Source organism: Hemiscyllium ocellatum, chromosome 1 (genome assembly GCF_020745735.1).
Source record: "Hemiscyllium ocellatum isolate sHemOce1 chromosome 1, sHemOce1.pat.X.cur, whole genome shotgun sequence".
Taxonomy (NCBI): domain Eukaryota; kingdom Metazoa; phylum Chordata; class Chondrichthyes; order Orectolobiformes; family Hemiscylliidae; genus Hemiscyllium; species Hemiscyllium ocellatum.
In genome coordinates, this window is record NC_083401.1 from 11,791,203 (window position 1) to 11,819,027 (window position 27,825).

The 27,825-nt window shown below is 48.3% G+C and overlaps 1 protein-coding gene across 6 annotated transcripts in view; it reads left to right on the forward strand.

Moving 5' to 3' along the window:
- dysf (dysferlin, limb girdle muscular dystrophy 2B (autosomal recessive)) overlaps positions 1-27,825 on the forward strand; it is a 440,247-nt gene that overhangs the window by 405,064 nt on the left and 7,358 nt on the right. For all 6 annotated transcript variants that reach the window (XM_060835988.1, XM_060835909.1, XM_060836235.1 and 3 more), the window contains 8 exons: positions 5,193-5,332; positions 11,934-12,022; positions 13,150-13,245; positions 17,105-17,246; positions 19,026-19,125; positions 20,468-20,634; positions 23,986-24,095; positions 26,929-27,076. In XM_060835988.1, coding sequence (XP_060691971.1) covers positions 5,193-5,332; positions 11,934-12,022; positions 13,150-13,245; positions 17,105-17,246; positions 19,026-19,125; positions 20,468-20,634; positions 23,986-24,095; positions 26,929-27,076 — 992 coding nt within the window. The remainder of the gene's footprint in view (positions 1-5,192; positions 5,333-11,933; positions 12,023-13,149; positions 13,246-17,104; positions 17,247-19,025; positions 19,126-20,467; positions 20,635-23,985; positions 24,096-26,928; positions 27,077-27,825) is intronic.

Below are 27,825 nucleotides of genomic sequence, written 5' to 3' on the forward strand. Positions count from 1 at the left end.
TTGGTCCAACCCATCCATGCCGACCAGATATCCCCACCCAATCTAGTCCCACCTGCCAGCACGTGGACCATCTCCCTCCAAACCCTTCCTATTCATAACCAATTGCACGCAATATTCCAACAGTGGCCTAACCAATGTCCTGTACACAACATGACCTCCCAACTCCTGTACTCAATACTCTGACCAATAAAGGAAAGCTTACAAATTGCCTTTTTCACTATCCTATCTACCTGCGACTTCACTTTTAAGGAGTTATCAACCTGCACTCCAAGATCTCCTTGTTCAGCAACACTCCTAATGTGGAACAATTCCTACATTTGGATTCCTTGATTCCAGAGAGCTGAGATGCTCAGTCCCTGAGTGTGTGCAAGGCTGGGTAGGTTTAGGGGGATGACACGGGGAGGCAGAGTTGAGGTGGAACAAATGAGTTCAACTCAAGAGTAGCTCTTGAGCCTGCTCCACTGTGGCTCAGTGGTTAGCACTGCTGCCTCACAGCACCAGAAATCAAGGTTCGAATCCACCCCCAGGCAAATGTGTGGAGTTTGCACATTCTCCCTGTGGGTTTCCTCCGGTTTCCTCCCACAATCCAAAGATGTGCAGCTTAACATGGATTGGCCAGGTGAAATTGCCCGGTAGTGTTCTGGGATTGGATTAGATTAGATTACTTACAGTGTGGAAACACTGGGTTTGTAAAAAATGTCAGTGTCAAGTCGGTCGTCAGGTTCAGGAGGGGGAGGAAGGTGTCAGAGATGGTCTAGGTAAATTTAAGGTCAGGGTGGAATGTGTTGGTGAAGTTGATGAATTGCTCAACCTCATCACGGGAGCATGAGGTGGCGCCAATGCAGTCATCAAGATCGACTCTTCCCAACATGTCCACACCGACCCGTCGAAGCGCAACCCACCCATACCCCTACATTTACCCCTTACCTAACACTACGGGCAATTTAGCATGGCCAATTCACCTGACCCGCACATCTTTGGACTGTGGGAGGAAACCGGAGCACCCGGAGGAAACCCACGCAGACATGGGGAGAACGTGCAAACTCCACACAGTCAGTCGCCTGAGGCGGGAATTGAACCCGGGTCTCAGGCGCTGTGAGGCAGCAGTGCTAGCCACCGTGCTGCCCACCAATGTGCAGGCTAGGCAGATTAGCCACAGGAAATGCAGGGTGGCAGGGGATAGGTCTAGGTGGGGTGCTCTTCAGAGGGTCAGTGTGGACTCGTTGGGCCGAATGGCCTGTTTCCGCACTATGGGAATTCCGTGATTCTGTATCAAGGCTGACCTGATGACTCCACGTTCCCATCTGATCGCTTTCCTCCCTCTGCCTTGAAAACTATTCCAGCAATCTGTTTCTGAATGAAGAGAGTCCCAAGGACTCATGACTGAGAATAAAACATGCCATACCCCTGCTGTGGAAGAGGTGGAGAGGGCCAAATGGCCTACCCAGAGTGCAATGGGAGCTCCAGTAGCAGGCAGTCACCGTGAGGTGGAATTGTTGAATGGACTCCCACAAGAAAAAGTAGGCGTGGGATCATGGGCTGAAGGGAAGGGAGAGCAGATGTGCGAAGGAATTCTTCAACCCACTAGCCTGGATCAGTGGCAAATGGAACTCAGTCCAGAGGAATGTGAGACGATACACATGGGGAAGGAAGCTAGGACCAGAGGGAACTTGGTGAGCGTGTCCACTGGTCCCTTAAGGTGTCAGGACAAGTGAATGAGGTGGTTAGGAAGATATTAGTTAAGGCACAGAGTTTAAGAGCAGAAAGATTATGTTGGAACGATATAAAATGCTACTTAGGACAGTTTTCATAGAATCATAGAATCTCAGCAATGTGGAAACAGTATTGTGTGCAGTTCTTGAATCTACATGACGGGAGGGATTTACCAGGACATTGCCTGGGCTGGAGAGTTTCAGCTATGAAGAGAGATTGTCCAAACTCACACAACATCAGGTTTTAGTCTGACGGGTTTGTTTGAAAACAAAAGCTTTCAGAGCGCTGCCCCTTCATCAGGTGCAAGCCTGAGAGAATGGACAGACTGGGAGTGATTTCCTTAATGTGGAGAAGATTGACAGGGGCCATGATGGAGATGGATAAAGCTGTGAGGGGCTGGGATAGGGGAGACAGGAAGAAACGATTCCCCTTGATGGAGGGATCAATGATCAGGGAGCATAGTTTGAAGGGACGGGGCAGGAGGGTGAGAGGGGATGTGAGGGAAAAACTTTCTCCCCCAGAGGATGGTGGGAATCTGGAACTGATTGCCTGTAAGGATGGGAGAGACAGAAACCCTCATAGTATTTAGATGTGCACTTGCAATGCCAAGGCATACAGGGTTATGGGTCAGATGTTGGAAAGTGAGATTAGAATGGTTAGATGGTTGTTTTTGATCTGAATGTAATGGACCAAAGGGCATTTATCTGTGCTGTAGATCTCTATGATGCTGCCTTAACTTAATTAATCTCTGTTGGACATGGATCCCAAGATCCCTCTGTCTCGCCGCACTGCCAAGAATCCTGCCCTTATTGCTTCCGCTGTACCTATTTGGAAGAGAGACCGACCCTGTCTGAAATGAAGCTCATTATATTCTCCAGTCCTGGAATAGTGGTGCTGGAAGAGCACAGCAGATCAGGCAGCATCCGAGGAGCAGTAAAATCAATGTTTTGGGCAAAAGCCCTTCATCAGGAATAAAGGCACCTCTTCCTACTGCCCCCTCGACCATGACCCAACCCCCCATCACCAAACCATCATCTTCCACACCATACAGAACCTCATCACCTCAGGAGATCTGCCACCCACAGCTTCCAACCTCATAGTCCGGGAACCCCGCACTGCCCGGTTCTACCTCCTTCCCAAGATCCACAAGCCTGACCACCCTGGCTGACCCATTGTCTCAGCATGCTCCTGCCCCACTGAACTCATCTCTACCTACCCCGACACTGTCCTATCCCCCCTAGTCCAGGAATTCCTCACACACGTTCAAGACACAACCCACGCCCTCCACCTCCTCCAAGACTTCCGTTTCCACGGCCCCCAATGCCTCATCTTCACCATGGATATCCAGTCCCTCTACACCTCCATCCGCCATGACCAGGGCCTCCAAGCACCTTCGTTTCTTCCTCTCCCAACGTCCCCAACAGTACCCTTCCACCAACACTCTCATTCGTTTGGCCGAACTGGTCCTCACCCTTAACAATTTCTCCTTCGAATCCTCCCATTTCCTCCAGATCAAAGGGGTAGCCGTGAGCACACATATGGGCCCCAGCTATGCCTGTCTCTTTGTTGGCTACATAGAACAGTCGATCTTCCATAATTACACCGGCACCACTCCCCACCTCTTCCTCCGCCACATTGATGACTGCATTGGCGCCACCTCGTGCTCCCGCGAGGAGGTTGAGCAATTCATCAACTTCACCAACACATTCCACCCTGACCTTAAATTTACCTGGACCATCTCTGACACCTCCCTCCCCCTCCGGGACCTCTCCATCTCCATTAGTGACGACCGGCTTGACACTGACATTTTTTACAAACCCACCGACTCCCACAGCTACCTGGATTACACCTCTTCCCACCCTACCTCTTGCAAAAATGCCATCCCGTATTCCCAATTCCTCCGCCTCCACCGTATCTGCTCCCAGGAGGACCAGTTCCACCACAGAACACACCAGATGACCTCCTTCTTTAGAGACCGCAATTTCCCTTCCCACATGGTTAAAGATGCCCTCCAATGCATCTCATCCACATCCCGCACCTCCGCCCTCAGACCCCACCCCTCCAACCGTAACAAGGACAGAACGCCCCAGTGCTCATCTTCCACCCTACCAACCTTCGCATAAACCAAATCATCCGCCGACATTTCCGCCACCTCCAAAAAGACCCCACCACCAGGGACATATTTCCCTCCCCACCCCTTTCCGCCTTCCGCAAAGACCGTTCCCTCCGTGACTACCAGGTCAGGTCCACGCTCCCCAACAACCCACCCTCCCATCCTGGCACTTTCCCCTGCCACCGCAGGAACTGTAAATCCTGTGCCTATACCTCCTCCCTCACCTCTATCCAAGGCCCTAAAGGAGCCTTCCACATCCATCAAAGTTTTACCCACACATCCACTAATATCATTTATTGTATCTGTTGCTCCCGATGTGGTCTCCTCTACATTGGACGCCTCCTAGCAGAGCGCTTTAGTGAACATCTCCGGGACACCCCCACCAATCAACCACACCGCCCCGTGACCCAACATTTCAACTCCCCCTCCCACTCTGCCGAGGACATGGAGGTCCTGGGCCTCCTTCACCGCCGCTCCCTCACCACCAGATGCCTGGAGGAAGAACGCCTCATCTTCCACCTCAGAACCTTTGGGCGGCACGGTGGCACAGTGGTTAGCACTGCTGCCTCACAGTGCCAGAGACCCGGGTTCAATTCCTGACTCAGGCGACTGACTGTGTGGAGTTTGCACATTCTCCCCGTGTCTACGTGGGTTTCCTCCGGGTGCTCCGGTTTCCTCCCACAGTCCAAAGATGTGCGGGTCAGGTGAATTGGCCATGCTAAATTGCCCGTAGTGTTAGGTAAGGGGCAAATGTATGGGTGGGTTGCGCTTCGGTGGGTCGGTGTGGACTTGTTGGGCCGAAGGGCCTGTTTCCACACTGTAAGTAATCTAAACACTTCAACCCCAGGGCATCAATGTGGACCTCAACAGTTTCGTCATTTTCCCTTCCCCCACCTCACCCTAGTTCCAAACTTCCAGCTCAGCACTGTCCCCAGGACTTGTCCGGACTTGTCCTACCTACTTATCTTCCTTTCCACCTATCCACTCCACCCACTTCTCCCTGACCTATCACCTTCATCCCCTCCCTCACTCACCTATTGTACTCTCCTCCACCCTCCTCTAGCTTATATCTCCACGTTTTCAGGCTCACTGCCTTTATTCCTGATGAAGGGCTTTTGCCCAAAACGTCGATTTCGCTGCTCCTTGGATACTGCCTGAACTGCTGTGCTCTTCCAACACCACTAATCCAGAATCTGGTTTCCAGCATCTGCAGTCATTGTTTTTACCTATTCTTCAGTCCTAGCAACCCTTCACCCTGATAAACAGTCCAAGAATTTAACACGCAGGATTCTCACATGGAGGGTGGTGCATCACAGAGACCTCCGATTGTCACGGCTGACTGATTGACTCTTCCTTCTCATTGCAGAGGATGGGAAGCCCCTCGGCACACACCTCGGACCCCCCGATGAGCGCCTGGCTTTGTACGTGCTTCACAAACAGGGCCTGGTTCCAGAGCACGTGGAGACGCGAGCGTTATTCAGCCCACTGCAGCCTGACATTGAGCAGGTAAGTGCTCGGTTCTGTTGTGAATAACCACAAGGAGTTAGATATAGATCCTCAGGCCATACAAACATGCAAGCTTATTTTTAAATTCTCCCATGGGACATGGGTGTTGCTGGCTTTTATTGCCTGTCCCTAGTTGCCCCTTGAGAAAATGGGGGTGAGCTGCCTTCTTGAACCACTGCTGTCAGTGGCTTGGGTCCCTTTGATTGGAGATGGTATCCCAGTGACCAGGTTGTCCCATCACTAGAGGATTCGATGGCCTAGTGGCATTATCACAAAGTTATTAATCCTGAGTCTTCAGGTACTGTTCTCGAGACCTGAGTTTTACTCCTGCCAGGTGGTTGAACCTTCATTCATGAAATATCTGAAGGTAAGAGTCCAATGGTGACCGTGCTGATGGTGAGAAAAAAAAACCATGAGGGAAGGACACTGCCATCCTTATCTGGTGTGGCCTACATGTGACTCCAGACCCACAGCAATGTGGTTAACTCTTAACTGCCCTCTGGGTAATTAGAAATGGGCGATTAATGAATGAATAAAAAGAAATAACATTGCTGTTTGGGAGAGCTTGCTTTGTGAAAATTGGGTACCATATTTCCCAGATTATAACATTTGAAAAATAGTCAATTGCCCATTTGGGAAATCTGCCAAAAGCAAAGGGTGTCATATAAATGCAAATCTATCATTCTCTGGACTGCCATAGATACATGTCCATAAGAGTACACATCAAGTAGACCAGAGTCCATCAATCTATATTGCTCCTAACCCATGAACTGTAATTTTGCTGTTCATAACTGTTCTTATGTGGTACATTATTGGCTAAATAGTCTTTAAAAATATTATGAATCGCTCATTTTTACAGGATCCTTGGTTTCCAATTAGTGTTGGAATTCTTTTGTATCTATTGTCTAAGGCCTGTGCCATTTCCTTATACCCTATTATTGTGTCTCCTGTCTCTGACTCCAAGGCACCCACATTTACTTTAGCTACTCCCCCCCTTTCTTGCCTACCTATAGAAAACATTGCGATCTGTCTTTATGTCTCTTACTGGTTTCTAATTATGTGCCGTTCTCTCTTTGAATCAGACATAAAGATAGTTGAAGGGACAGGTACTGCTGAGGAAGTGGGGAGGCTGCAGAAGGATTTGGACAGGCCAGGAGAGTGGCCAGTGAAGTGGCAGATGGAATACAATGTGGGAAAGTGTGAGGTCATGCACTTTGGTGGGAAGAATAGAGGCATGGGCTATTTTCTAAACAGGGAAAGGCTACAGAAATCGGAAATACAAAGGGACTTGGGATCCCAGCTTACGATTTTCTTAAGGTTAACATGCAGGTTCAGTTGGCAGTTGGGAAGGCAAATACATAGAACATAAAACAGTACAGTGCAGGCCCTTTGGCACATGATATTGTGCTGACTTTTAATCCTACTCTAAGATCAGACTAATCTACATAACCTTCATTGTACTATCATCCATGTGCCTATCCAAGAGTCACTCAAATGTCCCTCATATCTCTGACTCTACTGCCACTGCTGGCAGTGCAGTCCATGTACCTATACCTCTCTGTGTAAAGAACCTACCTCTGACATCTCCCCTAAACCTTCCTCCAATCACCTTAAAATTATGCCCTCTATTGATAGCCATTTCCGTCCTGGGAAAAGTCTCTGGCTAGCTACTCTATCTATGCCTCTCATGATCTTGTTCACCTCTATCAAGTCACCTCTCTTCCTTCTTCACTCCAATGAGAAAAGCTCCAGCTCCCTCAACCTTTCTTCACAAGACATCCCTCCAGTCCAGGCAGCGACTTTGTAAATCTCCTCTGCACCCTCTCTAAAGCTTCCACATTCTTCCCATAATGAGGCAACCAGAACTGAACACAATATTCCAAGTGTGGTCTAACCACGGCTCTATTGAGCTGCAGCATACCCTCGTGGCTCTTAAACTCAACCCTCTTGTTAATTAAAGCCAACACAACATGTGCCTTCTTAACAACCCTATCAACTGAGGTGGCAACTATGAGGGATCAATGAACACGAACCCCAAGATCCCTCTGTTTTTCCACACTGCTGATAATCCAGCCTTTAACCTGCTAATCTGCATTCAAATTTGACTTTCCAAAATGAATCACTTCGCACTTTTCCAGGTTGAACTCCATCTGCCACTTATCAGCCCAGCTCTGCATCCTGTCAATGTCCTGTTCCAACCTACAACAGCCCTACACTCTACCCACAACTCCACCAACCTTCATGTCAGCGGCAAACTTATTAACCCACCCTTCCACTTCCTCATCCAAAGTCATTTATAAAAATCACAAAGAGCAGAGGTCCCAGAACCGATTCCCTGCAGAACACCCCTGGTCACTGGTCACTGATACTTTCCATCTACTACCACCCTCTGTCTCCTATGGGCAGGCCGGTTCTGTATCCAGATGGCCAAATTTCCCTGTATCCCATTCTTCCTTACTTTCTGAATGAGCCTACCATGGGGAATCTTATCAAACACCTTGCTAAGACCCATATACACCACATCCACTGCTCTACCTTCATCAATGTGTTTTGTCGCGTCCTCAAAGAATTCAGTAAGGCTTGTGAGGCATGACCTTCCCCTCGCAAAGCCATCAAACTATGGTTTACCAAGTAATCATAAATCCTGTCTCTCAGAATCCTCTCCAATACTTTGCCCACCACAGATGTAAGGCTGACTGGTCTGTAATTCCCAGGATTATCCTTCTTCCCTTTTTTGAACAAGGAAATAACATTTGCCATCCTCCAATCATCTGGCACTTCCCCAGTGGACAGTGAGGATACAAAGATCTTTGCCAAAGGTCTCTTCCCTCACTTCCTGTAGTAACCTCAGGTAGATCCCGTCTGGCCCAGGGGATTGATCTTTCCTTACATTTTTCAAAATTTTCCTCCTCCTTAACATCAACCTGTACGAGCATATCAGTCTGCTTCACTCTGTCCTCAGAAATGTCAAGGTTCCTCTCAGTGGTGAATACTTAAGCAAAGTACTCATTAAGGACCTCCCCTACATTCTCCGACTCCAGGCGCAAGTTCCCTCCGCTATCCCTGATCGGCCCCTCCCTCATTCTGGCTATCCTCTTGTTCCTCACGTAAGTGTAGAAGGCCTCGGGGTTTTATTTAATCCTACCTGTCAAGGTTTTTTTCATGCCTTCTTCTAGCTCATTGGTCCATTGTTCTGCTCCCTCCTGGTTTCCTTGTAACCCTCTACAGCCCTGTCTGATCCTTGCCTCTTTAACCTTAGGTAAGCTCCCTCTTCCTCTTTCCTAGATGTTCCACATCCCTTGTCACCCAAAGTTCCTTCGCCCTACCATCCCTTCCTTGCCTCGGTGGGACACACCTGTCCAGCACTATCAACAAGTGCTCCCTAAACAACCTCCATATTTCTGTCATATATTTCCCTGACAATATCTGTTCCCAATTTATGCTCCGCAGTTCCTGCCTGATACCATTGTAATTCCCCCTCCCCCAATTAAATACTTTCCCATACTGTCTGCTCCTATCCCTCTCCATGACTATAGTAAAGGCCAGGGAGTTGTGATCACTATCACCGAAATGCTCTCGCACTAAAAGATCTGACACCTGGTATGGTTAGTTGGCAATCACCAAATCCAATATGGCCTCCACTCTAGTCAACCTATTGACATATAGCGTCAGGAACCCTTCCTGGACACACCTGACAAAATCTGCTCCATCCAAACTATTTGCACTGAGGAAGTTTCAATCAATATTAGGGAAGTTAAAGTCACCCATGACAACAATCCTGTTACTTCTGCACCTTTTAAAATCTGCCTCTCAATGTGTTCCTCCGTGTTCCTGTTGCTATTGAGGGGCCTGTAGAAAACTCCCAATAGAGTGATTGCTCCTTTCCTGTTTCTGATTTCCACCCAGACTGACTGTGGACAAACCCTCCTCGACGACCTTCCTTTCTGCAGCTGTGATACTATCTCTGATTAGCAATGCCACTCCCCCACCCCTTTTACCCCACCACCTAATCCTTTTGAAACCCTGGAACATCCAACAACCATTCCTGCCCCTGTGATATCCAAGTCTCCGTAACGGCCACAACATCATAGCTCCACGTATTGATCCATCACCCTTATTCCTGACACTTCTTGCATTAAAATAGACACAATTCAACCCATCCCACTGACTGCACCTTTGCCCTATCAAGTGTGTATCCCTCCTCACAGACTCTGCAGTCTGGGTCTGTCTGTTCACTACCTATTCCATCCTCTGATCCATAGCTCCAGTTCCCATCCCCTTGCCAATCTAGCTCCTGAGGAGCTCTAGCAAACCTCCCGCCCAGGATATTGGTAGCCCTCCAGTTCCGGTGCAATCCATCCTCCCTGTACAGGTCCACCTTCCCCAGCAGGTATCCCAATGATCCACACATCTGAAGCCCTTCCTCCTACACCAGCCCTGTAGCCACCTGTTCAACTACACTCACTCTCTGTTCCTACTTCACTAGCCCGTGGCACCGGTAGCAATTCTGAGATTGCCCTACTCTGCTTGCCCTGCCTTTTTGTGCCTGTCATTGGTACTATTGTGTACCACGACTGCTAGCTGCTCACCTTCCCTCTTAAGAATCCTATAGACTCGATCCATGTTAGCATTAATTTCGAGAGGGCTAGAATACAAGAATGGGGACATACTGCTGAGGCTTGTTACGAGGCAAAGTGCCCCCCGCCCAGCAAAATTAATGTGAAAATTCAAGACACCAAGAACTAGTCCCAAAAGTCACTATTTAAAGTAAAAAGTAACAACTTTATTTTTTAAAGTTTAACAGAGAATAATTAATTGACAATTATTTACAACTCCTTCCTCTAACGATCTTTTACCTTCCCCTTCTAAAATACTAGACCGATAAAAACCCCGATTAAGATTTACCAAAAAATTCAAATTTCAAAACCAGCCAGCTGTCGAATCTTCTCTTTGTATCTCCCTCTGTCTTCATTTTAGGGATTTCTGTTTCACAGGTCACTGATTGATAAAGGTACCTTCAAGAAAGCTGTGTTTTGGGCAGTCTGTACACGCTGGTGGCTTGGCAGTTTTCCTCCCAACTGTTCAATTTTTTCATGGTCTTTACCGCAAAACATCAGATTGTTTCATTGGTTTTTAAAATTATCAATATACTAAGTTCAAACTTGATTGGAAGTTGCTATTTTGGGATATAATTAAAACTGATTGGCTGAATTCAAATTTGTTTTTTTTCTCATAGCAACCTAGCTGCTGGACCAAATGTCCCATTGTAAATTCTCCAGTATTCTGTGTACTTGCTAGGTCCTTCACTGTCTTAAAGGTACAGTACACTTCTGCACCTTCATAACAGGCTGTATAAGGCACTGGTCAGACTGCTTTTGGAATATTGTGAGCAGTTTTGGACCCCGTATTTAAAGAAGGATGTGCTGGTGTTGGAGGAGGTCCAGAAGAGATTTACAACAATGATCCCAGGGATGAAGGGCTTGTCACATCAGGAGTGGTCGAGGACTCTGGTCTCTATTCGATGGAGTTTAGGAAGATGAGGAGGATATGATTGAAGCTTACAAAATAGTGAGAGGCCTGGATAGAGTGGATGTGGAGAAGGAGTTTCCACTAGGAGGAGGGACAAGGACCCAAGAGCACAGCCTCAGGGTGAAGGGACGACCCTTTATAACTGAGATGAGGAGGAACTTCTTCAGCCAGAGGGTAGGGAACCTGTGGAATTCATTGCCACAGAGGGCTGGGGAGGGCAAGTCATTGAGGGTATTTCAGACAGAGATAGTTAGATTCTTGATTAGTAAGGGGGTCAAGGGTTATGGGGAGAAGGCAGGAGAATAGGATTGAGAGACACATCAACCATGATCAAACGGTGGAGCAAAGTCAATGGGCTGAATGGCCTGATTCTGCTTTTATGTCTTACTATTCTTAAAAGCTGACACTTCCTGACTCCCCAAAGCCTGTCCACCATCTACAAGGCACAAGTCAGGAGGGTGATGGAATACTCCCCACTTGCCTGGATGGGGGCAGCTCCAACAACACTCAAGAAGCTTGACACCACCCAGGACAAAGCAGCTCACTTCATTGGCACCACATCCACAAACATCCCCTCCCACCACTACCAAAGCTCACTATAAGCAGTGTGTACCATCTACAAGATGCACTGCAGGAATTCACCAAAGATCCTCAGACAGTACCTTCCAAACCCACCACCACTTCCATCCAGAAGGACAAAGGCAGCAGATACATGGGAACACCACCCCCTGCAAGTTCCCCTCCCAGCCACTCACCATCCTGACTTGGGAATATATCGCCGTTCCTTCACTGTCACTGGATCACAATCCTAGAATTCCCTCCCTCAGGGCATTGTGGGTCAACCCACAGCACATGGACTGCAGCGGTTCAAGAAGGCAGCTCACCCCCACCTTCTCAAGGGGCAACTCGGGACGGGCAATAAATGCATCCGATGAATGAGTGAAAACAATTTAATAAAAGATGAGAAATAAGACAGTGCAATCAAGGAGCCAATGTGGATTCAGACCCTTCTCATGGAATCCTCCCTAGTATGTGCTTAATGTTCCACAGAGTGTGTTGTCTGTTTTTTTAGGGTAAGATCCAACTTTGGGTAGACATCTTTCCCAAGTCACTTGGACCCCCAGGACCTCCATTCAACATCACCCCTCGCAAAGCGAAACGGTAAGATTCCTGCCCGCTCTCTCACCCAGTCAGTATTAAAGCTGCTGTCTCGATCTTTCTCTGGCTCCTGTTGTCCTGTGGGTGCAGGGACCTCACCTTCCCCAGACCAGCAACAATCACTCTCTCAGACTCACAAGGAGATGGAGCTGACCCACAGATGAGCCAGGGTCGAGTTGATTGACACAATGGTCTTGGAGGGACTATTCTGCTTTGACCTACTCCTGTTATTAAGTGATCGTGCTGCTGTGTGAGGGTTTGCAGCATTCCAATGCAGTGTTCAGACACCAACAAATTTGGGAATGTCAAATTAAAACTTGTCTCGAAGACCTTGAATTCCTGTAGCTTAAACTGCAATTTAATTCATTCAACCAATGTTCAGACTTAGCTCTCATGAGAGATTATCTCTGCATGTAACCTCATGCTGTCCCTGTCCTGGGAGTGTTTGATGGGGACAGTGTAGAGGGAGCTTTACTCTGTATCTAACCCTGTGCTGTCCCTGTCCTGGGAGTGTTTGACAGGGACTGTGTAGAGGGAGCTTTAGTCTGTATCTAAGCCCGTGCTATGGGCGGCACGGTGGCACAGTGGTTAGCACTGCTGCCTCACAGCGCCTGAGACCCGGGTTCAATTCCCGACTCAGGCGACTGACTGTGTGGAGTTTGCACGTTCTCCCCGTGTCTGCGTGGGTTTCCTCCGGGTGCTCCGGTTTTGTCCCACAGTCCAAAGATGTGCGGGTCAGGTGAATTGGCCATACTAAATTGCCTGTAGTGTTAGGTAAGGGGTAAATGTAGAGGTATGGGTGGGTTGCGCTTCGGCGGGTCGGTGTGGACTTGTTGGGCCGAAGGGCCTGTTTCCACACTGTAAGTAATCTAATCTATGCCTGTGCTGGGAGTGTTTGATGGTGACAGTGTAGAGGGAGCTTTACTCCGTATCTAACCCCGTGCTGTCCCTGTCCTGGGAGTGTTTGATGGGGACAGTGTAGAAGGAGCTTTACTCTGTATCTAACCCCATGCTGTCCCTGTCCTATTTGATGGGATTGTGAATCGATCTGGTTTTGTGGTTGAATGACAAAGTGAACAATTATTCTTCTGAAGTTTCTCTTGTAAGTATTACCTCTGTCTCTTTTCCAGGTTTTACCTGCGTTGTATCATATGGAACACCAACGATGTAATCTTAGATGACCTGAGTATAACAGGAGAGAAGATGAGTGATATATATGTGAAAGGGTCAGTGCTTTTGTGAAATCATTCTTTTTCAGTGTCTGTTTTCCCTGGTGTGTTCCATCAGTTTCCATTAAGCTGAGAACACAGAAAGAGCCATTTTAATAACGTGTTTGTTACACACAAACATCCTCCCAATTTTATCCATCTCAGTCCATCGGTGTAGTCTTCCATTGCTTTCCATTTCACGTGGTTTTCCAGCTTTCCCTTCTGTTCACCCCAACCAGTCCCTAAATAGAGCTGCTCGGTCTCAGCAACTTCTGGGTGAAGAGGTTTCATCCATGATTTTCCATCAATTTCTTAAGGACTATCTTACAATTTTGGATGCAAGGATATGTACGTGCAGTTGGCTATTACATCCCATTGGCAGCATGATAAACTGTAACAAAGTTGAAATTGGGAAGAATGCTCCTCATCTCTTCAAATCAGTGCTACAGCACTTTGGGCCACAGGGAGGACATAATTAAGGCTGAGCTAGATTAGTGGTCAGAGGAGAAAGTGAGGTCTGCAGATGCTGGCGATCAGAGCTGAAAATGTGTTGCTGGTTAAAGCACAGCAGGTCAGGCAGCATCCAAGGAGCAGGAGAATCGACGTTTTGGGCATAAGCCCTTCTTCAGGAATGAGGAAAATGTGTCCCAGGGAGGAAGAGAGCTTCTTCAAGGAAGGCATCCTTGCAAGAGGATTCGCAGTGGGTTAAAATCTTTGAGGAGAAAGTGAGGACTGCAGATGCTGGAGCTCAGAGCTGAAAATGTGTTGCTGGAAAAGCGCAGCAGGTCAAGCAGCATCCAAGGTTTGTGGTCAATCAGGGAATCTAGGGGGATGGAGAAAATGCAGTAAAGCGGACATGAGGGATATCAGATCAGCCATGATCCTATTGAATGGCAGAACAGGGTCGAGGGTTTGAATGGCCTACTCCTTCCTGCTCTAATTCTTATAGTCTTAAGGGGAGGCAAGGTAGCTGCACAAAGGTGACAGAAATTGGAGGATGTGCCAATGAGCTGTAGAGTTTGGCAACATACAACACAGCCAGCGTGGGCTATTCAGCCCATTGAGCCTACTCTGCTGGGGATCAAGCCATTGGTTGACCAGTTGGTGGCCTCCACTTTCCAGTCAGCCCTGATACCCCTTTCACTTGTTTTTGTCACTTTGGACTCGATAGGCTGATGGGTCTCCTCAAAACTGTATTATTCTGTCACCCTGTGACTCCTTTATCACTCAGGAACCGACATAGTCCAGCCTTCGAAATATTCAGGAGTGCCACCCTTCCACTTTCTGGGGAACTGAGATCCACAATCCCACAGATCCTCCAGAGGAAATCGTTGCTCCTTGTCTTTGTTTGAAATCGGTGTCCCGATGTATCCCTTGTCCTTCTAGACGGAAGAGGTCATGGGTTTGGAAGGAACTGTTTAAGGATCTTTCGTGAATTTCTGCAGTGCAGTACACACTGCTGCTCCTGAGCATCGATGATGGAGGGAGTGGATGTTTGTGGATGTGGGTGCCATTCAAGTACGGGATGGTGGTAATTTGGAATAAGACCACCTCTCATTCCTCTGAATGTAAATGGATACAGATGTGCCTTTTCAAATATTCCTCATAAGACAACCCTTTCATTCCAGGAATCAGGCAACTAAACCTTCCCAGAACTGCTGATAAAGTAATTGTCTCTATTCTTAGAAAAGGAGACTGAAACTGCACTCCAGAGGATGTCTTACCCTCTGCAATTGTTGAACATTTTCCCTTCTTTACGATTCCATTTGCCTTGTAATAAGCAACATCTCATTTGCCTTCTGAATTACTCGTAGTACCTGTACACTAACATTTGTCCCTTACTGCACCAGGTCACTCAGATCCCTGTGTACTGCAAAGTCCTCAATCTCTCTCCGTTTAAATGAAACATTTTCTTTTGCCTGTTCTGCTTGATAACCTCCCTCCCTATCCCTCGACTCCCTTTCCAGCCCCTCCCCCCCCATTTCCACTCCTCCCTGCCATCAACTGGATTCATTCCTCCCATTGACCAAACAGCTCGTACCCTTTACCTGCCTACCCCTATCCACACTTCACCACCCTGCCCCCGCCTCCCCCTTTCCCTGCAGCTCCTACCACCCCCGTCCTGAGGAAGGGTTACACCCGAAATGTTGACTTCTCCACCTCCTGATGCTGCCTGGCTTGCTGTGTTCACCCAGCCTCCTGCTTGTCTACCTCGGATTCCAGCATAATGTCATAGAGATGTACAGCATGGAAACAGACCCTTTGGTCCAACCTGCCCATGCCGACCAGATATCCCAACCCAATCTACACCCACCTGCCAGCACCCGGCCCATATCGCTCCAAACCCTTCCTATTCATCTACCCATCCAGATGCCTCTTAAATGTTGCAATTGTACCAGCCTCCACCACTTCCTCTGGCAGCTCATTCTATACACATACCACCCTCTGTGTGAAAAAGTTGCCCCTTAGACCTCTTTTATATCTTTCCCCTCTCACCCTAAACCTATGCCCTCCAGTTCTGGGCTCCCCAATCCCAGGGAAAAGACTTTGCCTATTTATCCAATCCATGCCCCTCATAATTTTGTAAACCTCTATAAGGTCACCCCCTCAGCCTCCGACGCTCCGGGGAAAACAGCCCCAGCCTGTTCATCCTCTCTCTGAGATCCTCCAACCCTGGTAACATCCTTGTCAATCTTTTCTGAACCCTTTCAGGTTTCACAACATTTTTCCGATAGGAAGGAGCCCAGAATTGCACACAATACTCCAACAGTGGCCTAACCAATGTCCTGTATAGCCACAACATGACACTCCAAGGTGTCTTTGTTCAGCAACACTCCCTAGGACCTTACCATTAGGTGTATAAATCCTGCTAAGATTTGCTTTCCCAAAATGCAGCATCTTGCATTTATCTGAATTAAACTCCATCTGCCACTTCTCAGCCCATTGGCCCATCTGGTCCAGATCCTGTTGTAACCTGAGGTAACCCTCTTCGCTGTCCACTACACCTCCAATTTTGGTGTCATCTGCAAACTTATAACTGTAAATCTTGTGCTCGCATCCAAATCATTTATGCAAATGACAAAAAGTAGTGGACCCAGCACCGATCCTTGTGGCACTCCACTGGTCACAGGCCTCCAGTCTGAAAAACTACCCTCCACCACCACCCTCTGTCTTCTACCTTTGAGCCAGTTCTGTATCCAAATGGCTAGTTCTGTCTGTATTCCATGAAATCTAACCTTGCTAATCAGTCTTTCACGGGGAACCTTGTCGAACGCCTTACTAAGTCCATATAGATCACATCTACTGCTCTGCCCTCATCAATCCTCTTTGTTAATTCTTCAAAAAACTCAATCAAGTTGTGAGACATGATTTCCCATGCACAAAGCCATGCTGACTATCCCTAATCAGTCCTTGCCTTTCCAAATACATGTACATCCTGTCCCTCAGGACTCTTTGTTTCTGCTTCAATAATGGGCTGAATAACCTGTTCTGTGTTAAGAGGTTGTGAAATTTTGGTCCAATGTCCATTCTGTTTGGTCATTGCTCCTGTGAGGTCCTTGTTTCTCTCTGATCGAAGGCACTGCGTAATTTTAAAGTTTGCATTCATTCATTGGATGATGGCAAGGTTGGCACTTATTGTCAAACACTAAATGTTCCTTTAAAAAGAAATAGAGAATTTGTTCATATCGGCATGGCTGAACGCCCAGAGATGTCCAATCTGGTGAATGTGCAGTTTCCTTGCAACTGTTGTAACATTGTGACATGTGACAGAGAGACTCCAGGCTCTACAGGGTTATTATGAGGTGTCTCTGACTCTCTCTCTCTCTCTCTCTGTCTCTCTCTCTCTCTCATACACACACACACTCTCTGTCTCCAGCTGGCTTGTGGGCTATGAGGGCAACAAACAGAAGACAGACGTCCATTACAGGTCGATGGGTGGAGAAGGAAACTTCAACTGGAGATTCATCTTCCCATTTGAGTATTTGCCAACCGAACAAGTCTGCTCCATTGCCAAGAAGGTGAGGGGGAGGTAGTAGTCATCTGGGGGAGGTAGAAGGACTCATTTATAACTTCTTTCATGTCTAAACGCTGCGTGGACAGGCTGGGATTGCTTCTCGTGTTTATTGTTGCACTCAGAATGCTGTTTTACTCCCGATACGTCATTGTCTCCCCCCTTATTGCTCTCCGGAAAGTGTCAGATTAGATTAGATTAGATTCCCTACAGTGTGGAAATAGGCCCTTTTGCCCAAGTAGTCCACACCGACCCTCTGAGTAAACTCCCCAGAACCATTCCCCATATTTACCTGTGACTAATGCACTTAACCCTATGGGCAAAATAGCATGGCCAATTCACCTAACCTGCACATCTTTGGACTGTGGGAGGAAGCCCACGTGGGCACGGGGAGAACATGCAAACTCCACACAGACAGTCACCCGAGGTTGGAATTGAACCTGGGACCCTGGCGCTGTGAGGCACCGTGCTAACCACTGAGCCACCATGCTGCCCGTGTCTACGTGCTAAGGTACAGATCTCCTCTTCGTTTGGGAAATAAGGCTTTCCATTTTTTAATTTGTTCCTGAGATGTGGGCATCTTTGTTAAAGTCAGCAGTTATTGCCTGTCCCTAGTTGCCCCTTGAGAAGGTGGGGGTGAGCTGCCTTCTTGAACCGCTGCAGTCCATGTGCTGTGGGTTGACCCACAATGCCCTGAGGGAGGGAATTCCAGGATTCTGACTCAGTGTCAGTGAAGGAATGGCGATATGTTTCCAAGTTGAGGGGTGCGTAGATTGTTACTATATTTTACATTAGGATTAAATCTCAGCACAACATCATGGGCCAAAGGGCCTGTTCTGTGCTGTACTTTTCTATGTTCTATATTCTAAGTCAAGATGGTCAGTAGCTTGGAGGGGAACTTGCAGGGGGTGGTGTTCCCATGTATCTGCTGCCCTTGTCCTTCTGGATGGAAGTGGTTGTGTGTTTGGGAGGTGCTGTCTGAGGATCTTTGATGAATTTCTGCAGGGCATCTTGTAGCTGGTACACACTGCTGTTACTGAGCATCGGTGGTGGAGGGAGGGGGATGTTTGTGGATGTGGTGCTGGGCTGCTTTATCCTGGATGGTGTCAAGCTTCTTGAGTGTTGTTGGAGCTGCCCCCATCCTGGCAAGTGGGAAGTATTCCATCCCCCTCCTGACTTGTGCCTTGTAGGTGGTGGGCAGGCTTCGGGGACTCGGGAGGTGAGTTACTCCCTGATGAATATCCAGCCTGTAATCCCTTGTGGTCTCAGCATGAATGAGGCTGATTGAGCTAAATTCAAGATGGTTGTGGGTGGTGCAGGGATTTCCACAATGGTAATGCCATGAGTGTCAAGGTAAGCTTCTCCGATTCTCTCTCCTGTTGGAGATGGTCATTCCCCAGTGCATTAAATATTTCTTTTTAGTGATAGAAACATTCTGAATGAAGTCCAGGGATTCCGGCATTTGACATAATATCCAAGCACTTCCCGTACAAGCTGCAAGATAGGAGAATGTACATGATGTTAGACTTGCTGCTGAAGTGTTTGGGGACAGTGTAGAGAGAGCTTTACTCTGTACCTAACCCCATTCTGCCCACGTCCTGGGAGTGTTTGATGGGGACAATGTTTGGTGTTGACTCTGAGGGCTGTGAATGCAGGGCCTCGGTTATGACACTGACCTGGTCCCAATCCCGGGTGCCTCTGGTTGACTTGAGCCCTGAGCCATTTTGAGAAGGTTCCAATGCGATACAAACCCACCAAGTCACGGCTTGCTCTGCTTCTTTTCCAGGAACATTTCTGGAGTCTGGATAAGACGCAAACAAAAATTGCACCTCAGCTCACCCTCCAGATCTGGGACAACGATAAATTCTCCTTCGATGACTATCTGGGTAGGTTGCTGCAGCCTCTCTGAGTGAGAATTCCAACCCTCGCATTTCTTTCTCCTTCATTTGTTTATTCATTTACGGGGCATGTGGGCGTCGCTGGCTAGGGCAGCATTTGTTGCCCAGAGGGCAGATCAGAGTATTCCAGTATCCCGCACTGTGTGTTATCATGGATTAACATCCGACAATCCAAGATAGGCCGGATTTTCCTGGAGTAAGTGGGGAGGTCAAGTTGGTAAACGTTAAAATGTGACAGACCCATCTCCAATAAAGCCACAGACTGCAGCGGTTCAAGATGGCAGCTCACCCCCACCTTCTCGAGGGGCAACTAGGGACAGGCAATAAATGCTGCACCCACCTCTTGTGAATGTTTGGTTTTAAAACCTCATCACCTCTTAGTAAGGAAAGTCCTCCTGGTTTAAACATTGGACCTGCGATATTCCTGGGCTCTGCCAGCGAGTGGACAAATCTACATTACACACATCATCTCAAATATCTTTGTGATGTTCAGGGGCTTGGGTTTGGAAAGTATGAACACAATGCGCAAATAAAAGTGACCCCAAAGCTGCTGGACTGAGAGTAAAATGTGTAATGCAGTGGCTCAGTGGTTAGCCCTGCTGCCTCACAGTGCCAGGGACCCAGGTTCGATTCCAGTCTCGGGTGACTGTCTTTGTGGAGTTTGCGCATTCTCCCCGTGTCTGTGTGGGTTTCCTCTGGGTGCTCCGATTTCCTTCCCCCCCACCCCAGTCCAGATTCAGTGGATTGGCAACTGCCTATAGTGTCCTGGGATGTGCAGGCTAGTTGCGTTAGCCAATGTGGGGATACAAGGAAGGAATGGGTGTGATTAGGATGCTCTTGGATTAGATTGGATTCCCTACAGTGTGGAAACAGGCCCTTCAGCCCAACAAGTCCACACTAACCCTCCGAAGAGTAACCCACCCAGATCCACTCCCTTACCTGATCTTTACCTCTGAGTAATGCACCTAACACTATGAGCAATTTAGCATGACCAATTCACCTGACCTGCACATCTTTGGATTGTGGGAAGAAACCGGAGCACCCGGAGGAAACCCACGCAGACACGGGGAGAATGTGCAAACTCCACACAGATGGTCACTTGAGGCTGGAATCGAACCTGGGTTCCTGGTGCTGTGAGGCAGCCATGTGAACCATTGAGCCACCATGCCGCCAAAAGGGGAAGGTGAGAATGGGCAGAATGGCCTGCTTCCATACTGTAAGGATTCTGTAATTCTGTCTGTGTGGGTGTGAGAGAGAATCACTGAGAGTTATGATCAATCCTGGGTTTTTCTTGGTGGACCCTTTGATTGAAATCCTTCATTGCCTTTAGGGTCGATTCAGATGGATCTCAACAGGATGCCAAAGCCGGCCAAGTCTCCCGAGAAGTGCGGTCTGATGGTGCTGGAGAGTGAGAAACATGTCTCTCTGTTTGAGCAGAAGTCGGTGAAGGGTTGGTGGCCTTGTGCTGCTGAGTCACATGGAGAGAGGATCCTTGCTGTAAGAATTCACTTCATCCTCACTTGCCGATCAGCTCAGGGTCCCCGATGGTAACTTGCATTTAGATAGCGCCTTTCACATAGGGATACTGCTGCCTTCCCATTGAGTTGTTGGACTGAAGCCCATTCTCAGGTGGATGTGAGACACCTTGTAGCACTCTTCGAAGAATGCACAATGTTTACCACTCAACCACATAGAGTCACAGAGATGTACAGCATGGAAACAGACTGTACGGTCCAACTCATCCATGCCGAACAGATATTTATCTAATCCCATTTGCCAGCACTTGGCCTATATCCCTCTAACCCTTCCTATTCATATATCCATCCAGATGCCTTTTACATGCTGTAATTGTACCAACCTCCACCACTTCCTCTGGCAGCTCATTCCATACACGTACCACCCTCTGCGTGATACATTTGCCACCGTCGGTCCCTTTTATATCTTTCACCTCTCACTCTAAACCTATGCCCTGTAGTTCTGGACTCCCCCACCCAGGAAAAATGACCCTCATAGAGTCATACAGCATGGAAACAGACCTTTCGGTCCAACCCGTCCATGCCGACCAGATATCCCAACCAACCTCATCCCACCTGCCAGCACCCGCCCCATATCCCTCCAAACCCTTCCTATTCATATACCCATCCAAATGCCTCTTAACCGTTATAATTGTACCAGCCTCCACCACTTCCTCTGGCAGCTCATTCCACACACGTACCACCCTTTGCGTGAAAAAGTTGCCCCTTAGGTCTCTTTTATATCTTTCCCCTGTCACCCTAAACCCTATGCCCTCTAGTTCTGGACTCCCCCACCCCAGGGAAAAGACTTTGTCTGTTTACCCTATCCATGCCCCTCTTGATTTTGTAAACCTCTATAAGGTCACCCCTCAGCCTCTGACGCTCCAGGGAAAACAGAGAGGGGAATAGAGGGGCATAGGTTTAGGTGAGAGGGGAAAGATACAAAAGAGACCAAAGGGGCAATCTTTTCACACAGAGGGTGGTGTGTGTATGGAATGAGCTGCCAGAGGAAGTGGTGGAGGCTGTTACAGTTACAGCATTTAAAAGGCATCTGGATGGGTATATGAATAGGAAGGGTTTAGAGGGATATGGGCCAGATGGTGGCAGGCGGGACTAGATTAGGTTAGGATATCTGGCCAGCATGGACAAGTTGGACTGAAGGGTCTGTTTCTGTGCTGTACATCTCTATGACTCTAAACCCTTTCAAGTTTCACAACATCTGACATTGTGAACTTGAATTCCAAATGTTTCTCTCTCCACGGATCGATTTGGTGATTTAAAATCTGAAAGAGATTGAAAAAGTTTTAATTGAAGTTCTTGAAAGATACAGGCTGAAGGCTACATAATGGAGTTAGGCCACAGATCAGCCGTGATTTCATTGAATAGAGGAACAGATTCGAGGGGATGAATGGTCTACTCCTGTCCCTATGGATGCTGCTAGACCCACTGAGCTCCTGTCATTCCGGTTAGTTGCCATTACATGGAGATGTCTTGGAGCTTTCTGGGTGCAAATTGGCAATCACAGGAGATAAAAGGGAATCAGTGGACAACTCCTGGGAAAAGAGGGTTGTCCAATGAGGAGAGCTTGAGTAGGAAATGGACCAACCCTTTCGAGTGGTTAGAAGATTGAGAGGCGGTCTCATCGAAACATAAATCTTTTGAGGACTTCACCAAGTGGATGCTGAGTGGCCAAGAGTTTAGATTAGAGTGGTGCTGGAAAAGCACAGTAGGTCAGGCAGCGTCCGAGGAGCAGGAAAATCGAAGTTTCGGGCAAAAACCCTTCATCAGGAATAGAGTGGTCAAGAGTCTAGGGACAGCATCTTCCACTCCTGCAGGGGCCGAGCTTGGAGGCAGGAGCAGCACCTCATTAAGGAAGGATGGTGGTGTACCCCAATCCTGACACCTGCCAACCTCCTCCAGAAAAGCAACTTGTTAACATTGGTGACCTTACTGCCAACTGAAGCCATTAAATGGTCAATTAGGAACCAGCTTAAGGCTTCATTCCCCGCCCCCAAACCCCCCAACATCCCCCACAGTTGGGTGAATTTCTGTGTGATGTTCCTAACCTCGGGATTAAAATGATACCCCCAATCAAAGGTCATCAGTGCCTCATCGAGGGATAGGGCATCGGGCAAGAAACTGTCCATTGGAGCCAGCCTATTGTCCTTACTTCAGATTCCACTGCCCCCAACCTCCTCTCCCCACTGTGCACCGTCTCGAACTCCACTGTGCTTTCTTTTGTTCTGGGGCCTCCTGGTCCTGGGCTCCAGGGGGTGTGCTTCCACCAGCAGCCACAACCTCCTCTGAGGCGCTGCTGAGCACAAGAGCTGCTGGCCTCTGATTGGCTGGCTACTATCACCGGGCTGGAGGAACAGCATTTCGGTTGCCATTTGGGGACCCTGCAGCCTTCAGAACTCAATATCAAGTTCCATCCTTCCATGTCGCTTGACCCGTCTGCGCAGACCAGATCTGCCATGTCATGTCATGGCACAGCTAACTCATTCCCACCGTCTCTAGTGTCACCTCTTAAGAATAATATCATAATAACGTATAGAAGCAGAATTAGACCATTCGGCCCATCGAGTCTGCACCATCATTGGATCATGGCTGACATGTTTCTCAACCCCATTCTCCTGCCTTCTCCCCATAACCATTGACCCCCTCCCCATACTAATCAGGACCCTACCTATCTCTATCTTAAATGCACTCAATGACTTACCCTCCCCAGCCCTCAGTGAGTTCCACAGATTCCCCACCCTCTGGCTGAAGAAATTCCTCCTCATCTCCGTTCTAAAGGGTTATCCCCTCACTCTGAGGCTGTGCCCTCGGGTCCCAGTCTCTCCTACCAGTGGAAGCATCTTCTCCACATCCACTCTACCCAGGCCTCTCAGTAAGTTTCGATGAGATCCCATTACGCGCCCCCCCCCCCTCACCTCCATTCTTCTCATCTCTGGACCTAGAGTCCCCAATCGCTTCTCATATGACAAGCCCTTCATCCCTGGGATCATTCTTGTGAACCTCCTCTGCCACCCCCTCCAAGATACGGGCCCCAAAACTGCTCAGTGACAGCACAGCCGCTGTAAAGGGACTGAATGGCCTACTCCTGTTCACATGTCGCACACTTATGTTTTCTTGCACATTTCATTGGCCGTGCAGAGCACCTCTGCGGTGTTGTGGGAGGTGCTACAGCAATGCAAGACCTTTCCCTTTCCTCCTCTGACAACCTGCTCCTTCCGAGTCTGTGACTGTGTCGGGTAAAGGGCCTGGCTGTCTCTGTTGGCCGAGTGTGGCTGAAGCTCTGATTTTCTTTGGTTTGTGCTTTTTCCGTGGACAGGGCAAAGTGGAGATGACCCTGGAGATTGTGACGGAGGAGGAGAACGAGGAACGTCCTGCTGGGCAGGGCCGGGATGAGCCCAATATGAACCCGAAACTGGAGGAACCGAAGTAAGGAGGTCTCGGTGTGTGGGCGCTGTGGGCACTCAGACACTGCACAGGCAGTCCTCTCCAAACTTAGCTAAGTCACAAAGAGCCATCAGCTCAATCTTAATTCTTGTACAAACAAAATACTGTCAACACAGGGATTGACAGAGCAGGCTTGGCAGCATCTGTGCAGAGACAGGGTGACTCAGAGTTGACGATTCGAGTCCGTTGACCCTCCTCCAGAACCGTTTATGATTGTTCTCAGGGTGAGGGCATCATTGGCTTTATTGGCATTTCTTGTCCATTACTAGCTGCCCCTTAAGGTAGTGGTGAGGTCCCTGTCCCTGGACTCACAGCTGTCCATGCAGTGAAGGAACTCTCATTGCTGGTGTCAGGGAGAGAGCTCCAGGATTTGGTCTGACAATTGTCAAGCCCAGGACAGTGTGAGACTTGGACACTTCTCCCTGTTGGCAATGTTGACAGAGGAACATTTAACTCTCCTCTTTACTCAGGATCTGACTGGGGCAAGGCACAGGGAAAAAAAGTGTGATACCAACAGGTAGGGGTTCCATGGCAAACTGATCAGCACACAGTTCATGTACCAATGATGATCGAGGAGTTAAATCAAACATAGAGTCATGGAGTCATGGAGATGTACAGCATCTAACGCGTCCATGGCGACCAAATATCCCAACCCAATCTAGTCCCACCTGCCAGCACCCGCCCCATATTCTTCCTATTCATATACCCATCCACATGCCTTTTAAATGTTGCAATTGTATCAGCCTCCACAACTTCCTCTGGCGGCTCATTCCATACACATAGCACCACCTGTGAGAAAACGTTACCCCATAGGTCTCTTTTATATCTTTCTCCTCTCACCCTAAACCTATGCCCTCTAGTTCTGGACTCCCCGACCCCAGGGAAAAGACTTTGCCTATTTACCCTATCCATGCCCCTCATGATTTTGTAAACCTCTATAAGGTCACCCCTCAGCCTCCGACGCTCCAGGGAAAACAGCCCCAGCCTGTTCAGCCTCTCCCTATAGCTCAAACCCTCCAACCCTGGCAACATCCTTGTAAATCTTTTCTGAACCCTTTCAAGTTTCAGAACACCTTTCCGATAGGAAGGAGACCAGAATTGCACGCAATATTCCAAAAGTGGCCTAACCAATGTCCTGTACAGCCGCAACATGACCTCCCAATTCCTGTACTCAATGCTCTGACCAATAAAGGAAAGCATACCAAACACCTTCTTCACTATCCTATCTACCTGCAACTCCACTTTCAAGGAGCAATGAACCTGCATTCCAAGGTCTCTTTGTTTAGCTACACATCCCAGGCCCTTACCATGAAATGTATAAGTCCTGTCCTGATTTCCCTTCCCAAAATGCAGCACCTATACATGTGTATTTGACTCTAATCTCCATCACTGGACATTCTTCTCACCTCATGTCTGTATCAATAACATTTCATTGCACTGACTAGTCCTCAGCTGCATTACTGCTGTATCACCTGACTTCAGGGCTGGGAGAAGGTGAACAGGATAAACTGTGGTCTTTGCCCATCGAGATTGCTATGTTTGACAATTTGGACAGACTGTCCCCTCTATCACTTTCCTGCCTAATGATGATAGTGACAGTTACCGTCCTGTTTGCCATTCCTTCACTGTCACTGGGTCAAATTCCTGGAATTCCCTCCCTCAGGGCATTGTGGGTCAACCCACAGCACATGGACAGCAGCGGTTCAAGAAGGCAGCTCACCCCCACCTTCTCAAGGGGCAATTAGGGATTGGCAATAAATGCTGGGCCCAGCCAGCACCACCCAATGAGTGATTTGAAAAACATTTCACTTCTGGGTCCGTTCCTTCCTGATGTCGAGGTGCTGGTGTTGGACTGGGGAGGCCGAAGTCAGAAGTCACACAACATCAGGTTATTGTCCAACAGATTTATTTCAGATCACAAGCTTTCAGAGCATTGCCCTTTCATGTGTTGCTTTGGCTTATAATGTTTTTATAAATTATTCTCACACTTTTTCATCCCTTGCTGTACCTGACCCTTGACCTGCCTTCGACCTTGCCTTGCTGTTTGACCCCAGTCATGCCCTTTCACTGGCTGTGTGCCCAGTGGAATCTAGCATTGGGTGTGAAACTCCAGTTGCCTCACACTGAGAGAAACGAGGGTCAGTTCAATCCTTCATGCCCAGCTTTGTGGGAGTTGGGAGGGGAGAGGTTAAGGTGGCAACTGAACTCTAAGATTGACGGTTCCCGTACTGGGATGCTAAGCAGTCCAGCCCTGGCCATCACCTTGTGACCAATTGATTCCATTCACTGACAAGGTCATAGAAATGAGGTGATGTTGTATGGAATTAAAAACAGCTCTGGCTCTCTCACATCTCTGACAGTGACATCAGTTTTAACGCAGGGCCCCTTAACAATTCCAATACACCCCTCTGTACTTGGAGCACGCTGGAGCTGGATAGAAATCACTGAATTTACAGTACAGAAGGAGCCCATCCAACGCATTGTGTCCACACCCAGATCTTGAAAGAGCCAACACAGCGAGTCCCATCCTCCAGCCCTATCTCTGTGGTCCTTTAGATCCCTGCCCACTACTTCAACTCTGGCCCATACCTGTGTCCCTGGATCAGTGAGGGAGAGGGATCGTTGGCTTCTGTGTCACCAAGTTCTTGAAGAACAAGAACGCATGCACCTCCCACAGTCGAACGGTGTCTCGGATTGTTTTCGAGCTGACCTTGAACGCATTGTTGTTGTAATGGAGCTGGCTGGTTGAGTATGAACTTGACGAGCCTTGGTAACTGCAGCAGGTTCTAACCATCTCCTCATCATTGTGTGATAGGCGACCAGACACCTCCTTCCTCTGGTTCACCTCCCCGTTGAAGACCCTGAAGTACATCGTCTGGAGGAAGTTCCGGTGGGTGATCCTGGCGTTTTTGGTGTTCCTTATCCTGATTCTGTTTATCGTCATCTTCCTTTACTCCTTCCCGGTGAGTTTGACAGACGACTGGTGGTGCCTACACCATGCACACAGGTTTCTTTCCATCCTTTGACGGGGTGTGGGAGTCATTCTACGAAGCCCTGGTTTGACCACATTTGGAATATTGTGTTCAGTTCTGGTCACCTCATTATAGGAAGGATGTGGAAGCTTTAGCGAGGGCGTAGAGGAGATTTACCAGGATGCTGCCTAGACTGGAGGGATGTCTTGTGAAGAAAGGTTGAAGGAGCTAGAGCTTTTATCATTGGAGAGAAGAAGGATGAGAGGTGACTTGATAGAGGTGTACAAGATGTTGAGAGATGAAGTGGACAGCCAGAGACTGTTCCCCAGGATGGAAATGGCTGTCACAAGTGGGCATCATTCTAAGGTGATTGGAGGAAGGTATAGGGGAGATGTTAGAGGTAGGTTCTTTACCCAGAGAGTGGTGGGTGTGTGGGATGCAATGTCAGCAGTGGTAGTAGAGTCAGAGACATGAGGGACATTTAAGTGACTCTTGGATAGGCACATGGATGATAGTAAAACGGAGGGTATGTAGGTTAGTCTGATCTTAGAGTAGGGTAAAAGGTCAATGCAACATGTTCTATGTTCTAATAATCATTTGTAATTACTCTGAGGGGCTTACTCTGCCATTTCTGAAGGTAGGTAAGAAGCCATCATGCTGCTGTGGGTCTGGAGTCACATGTAGGTCGCCTCAGGTATGGGAGGCAGATTTCCATCCCTGAAGGACATTAGTGAACTAAT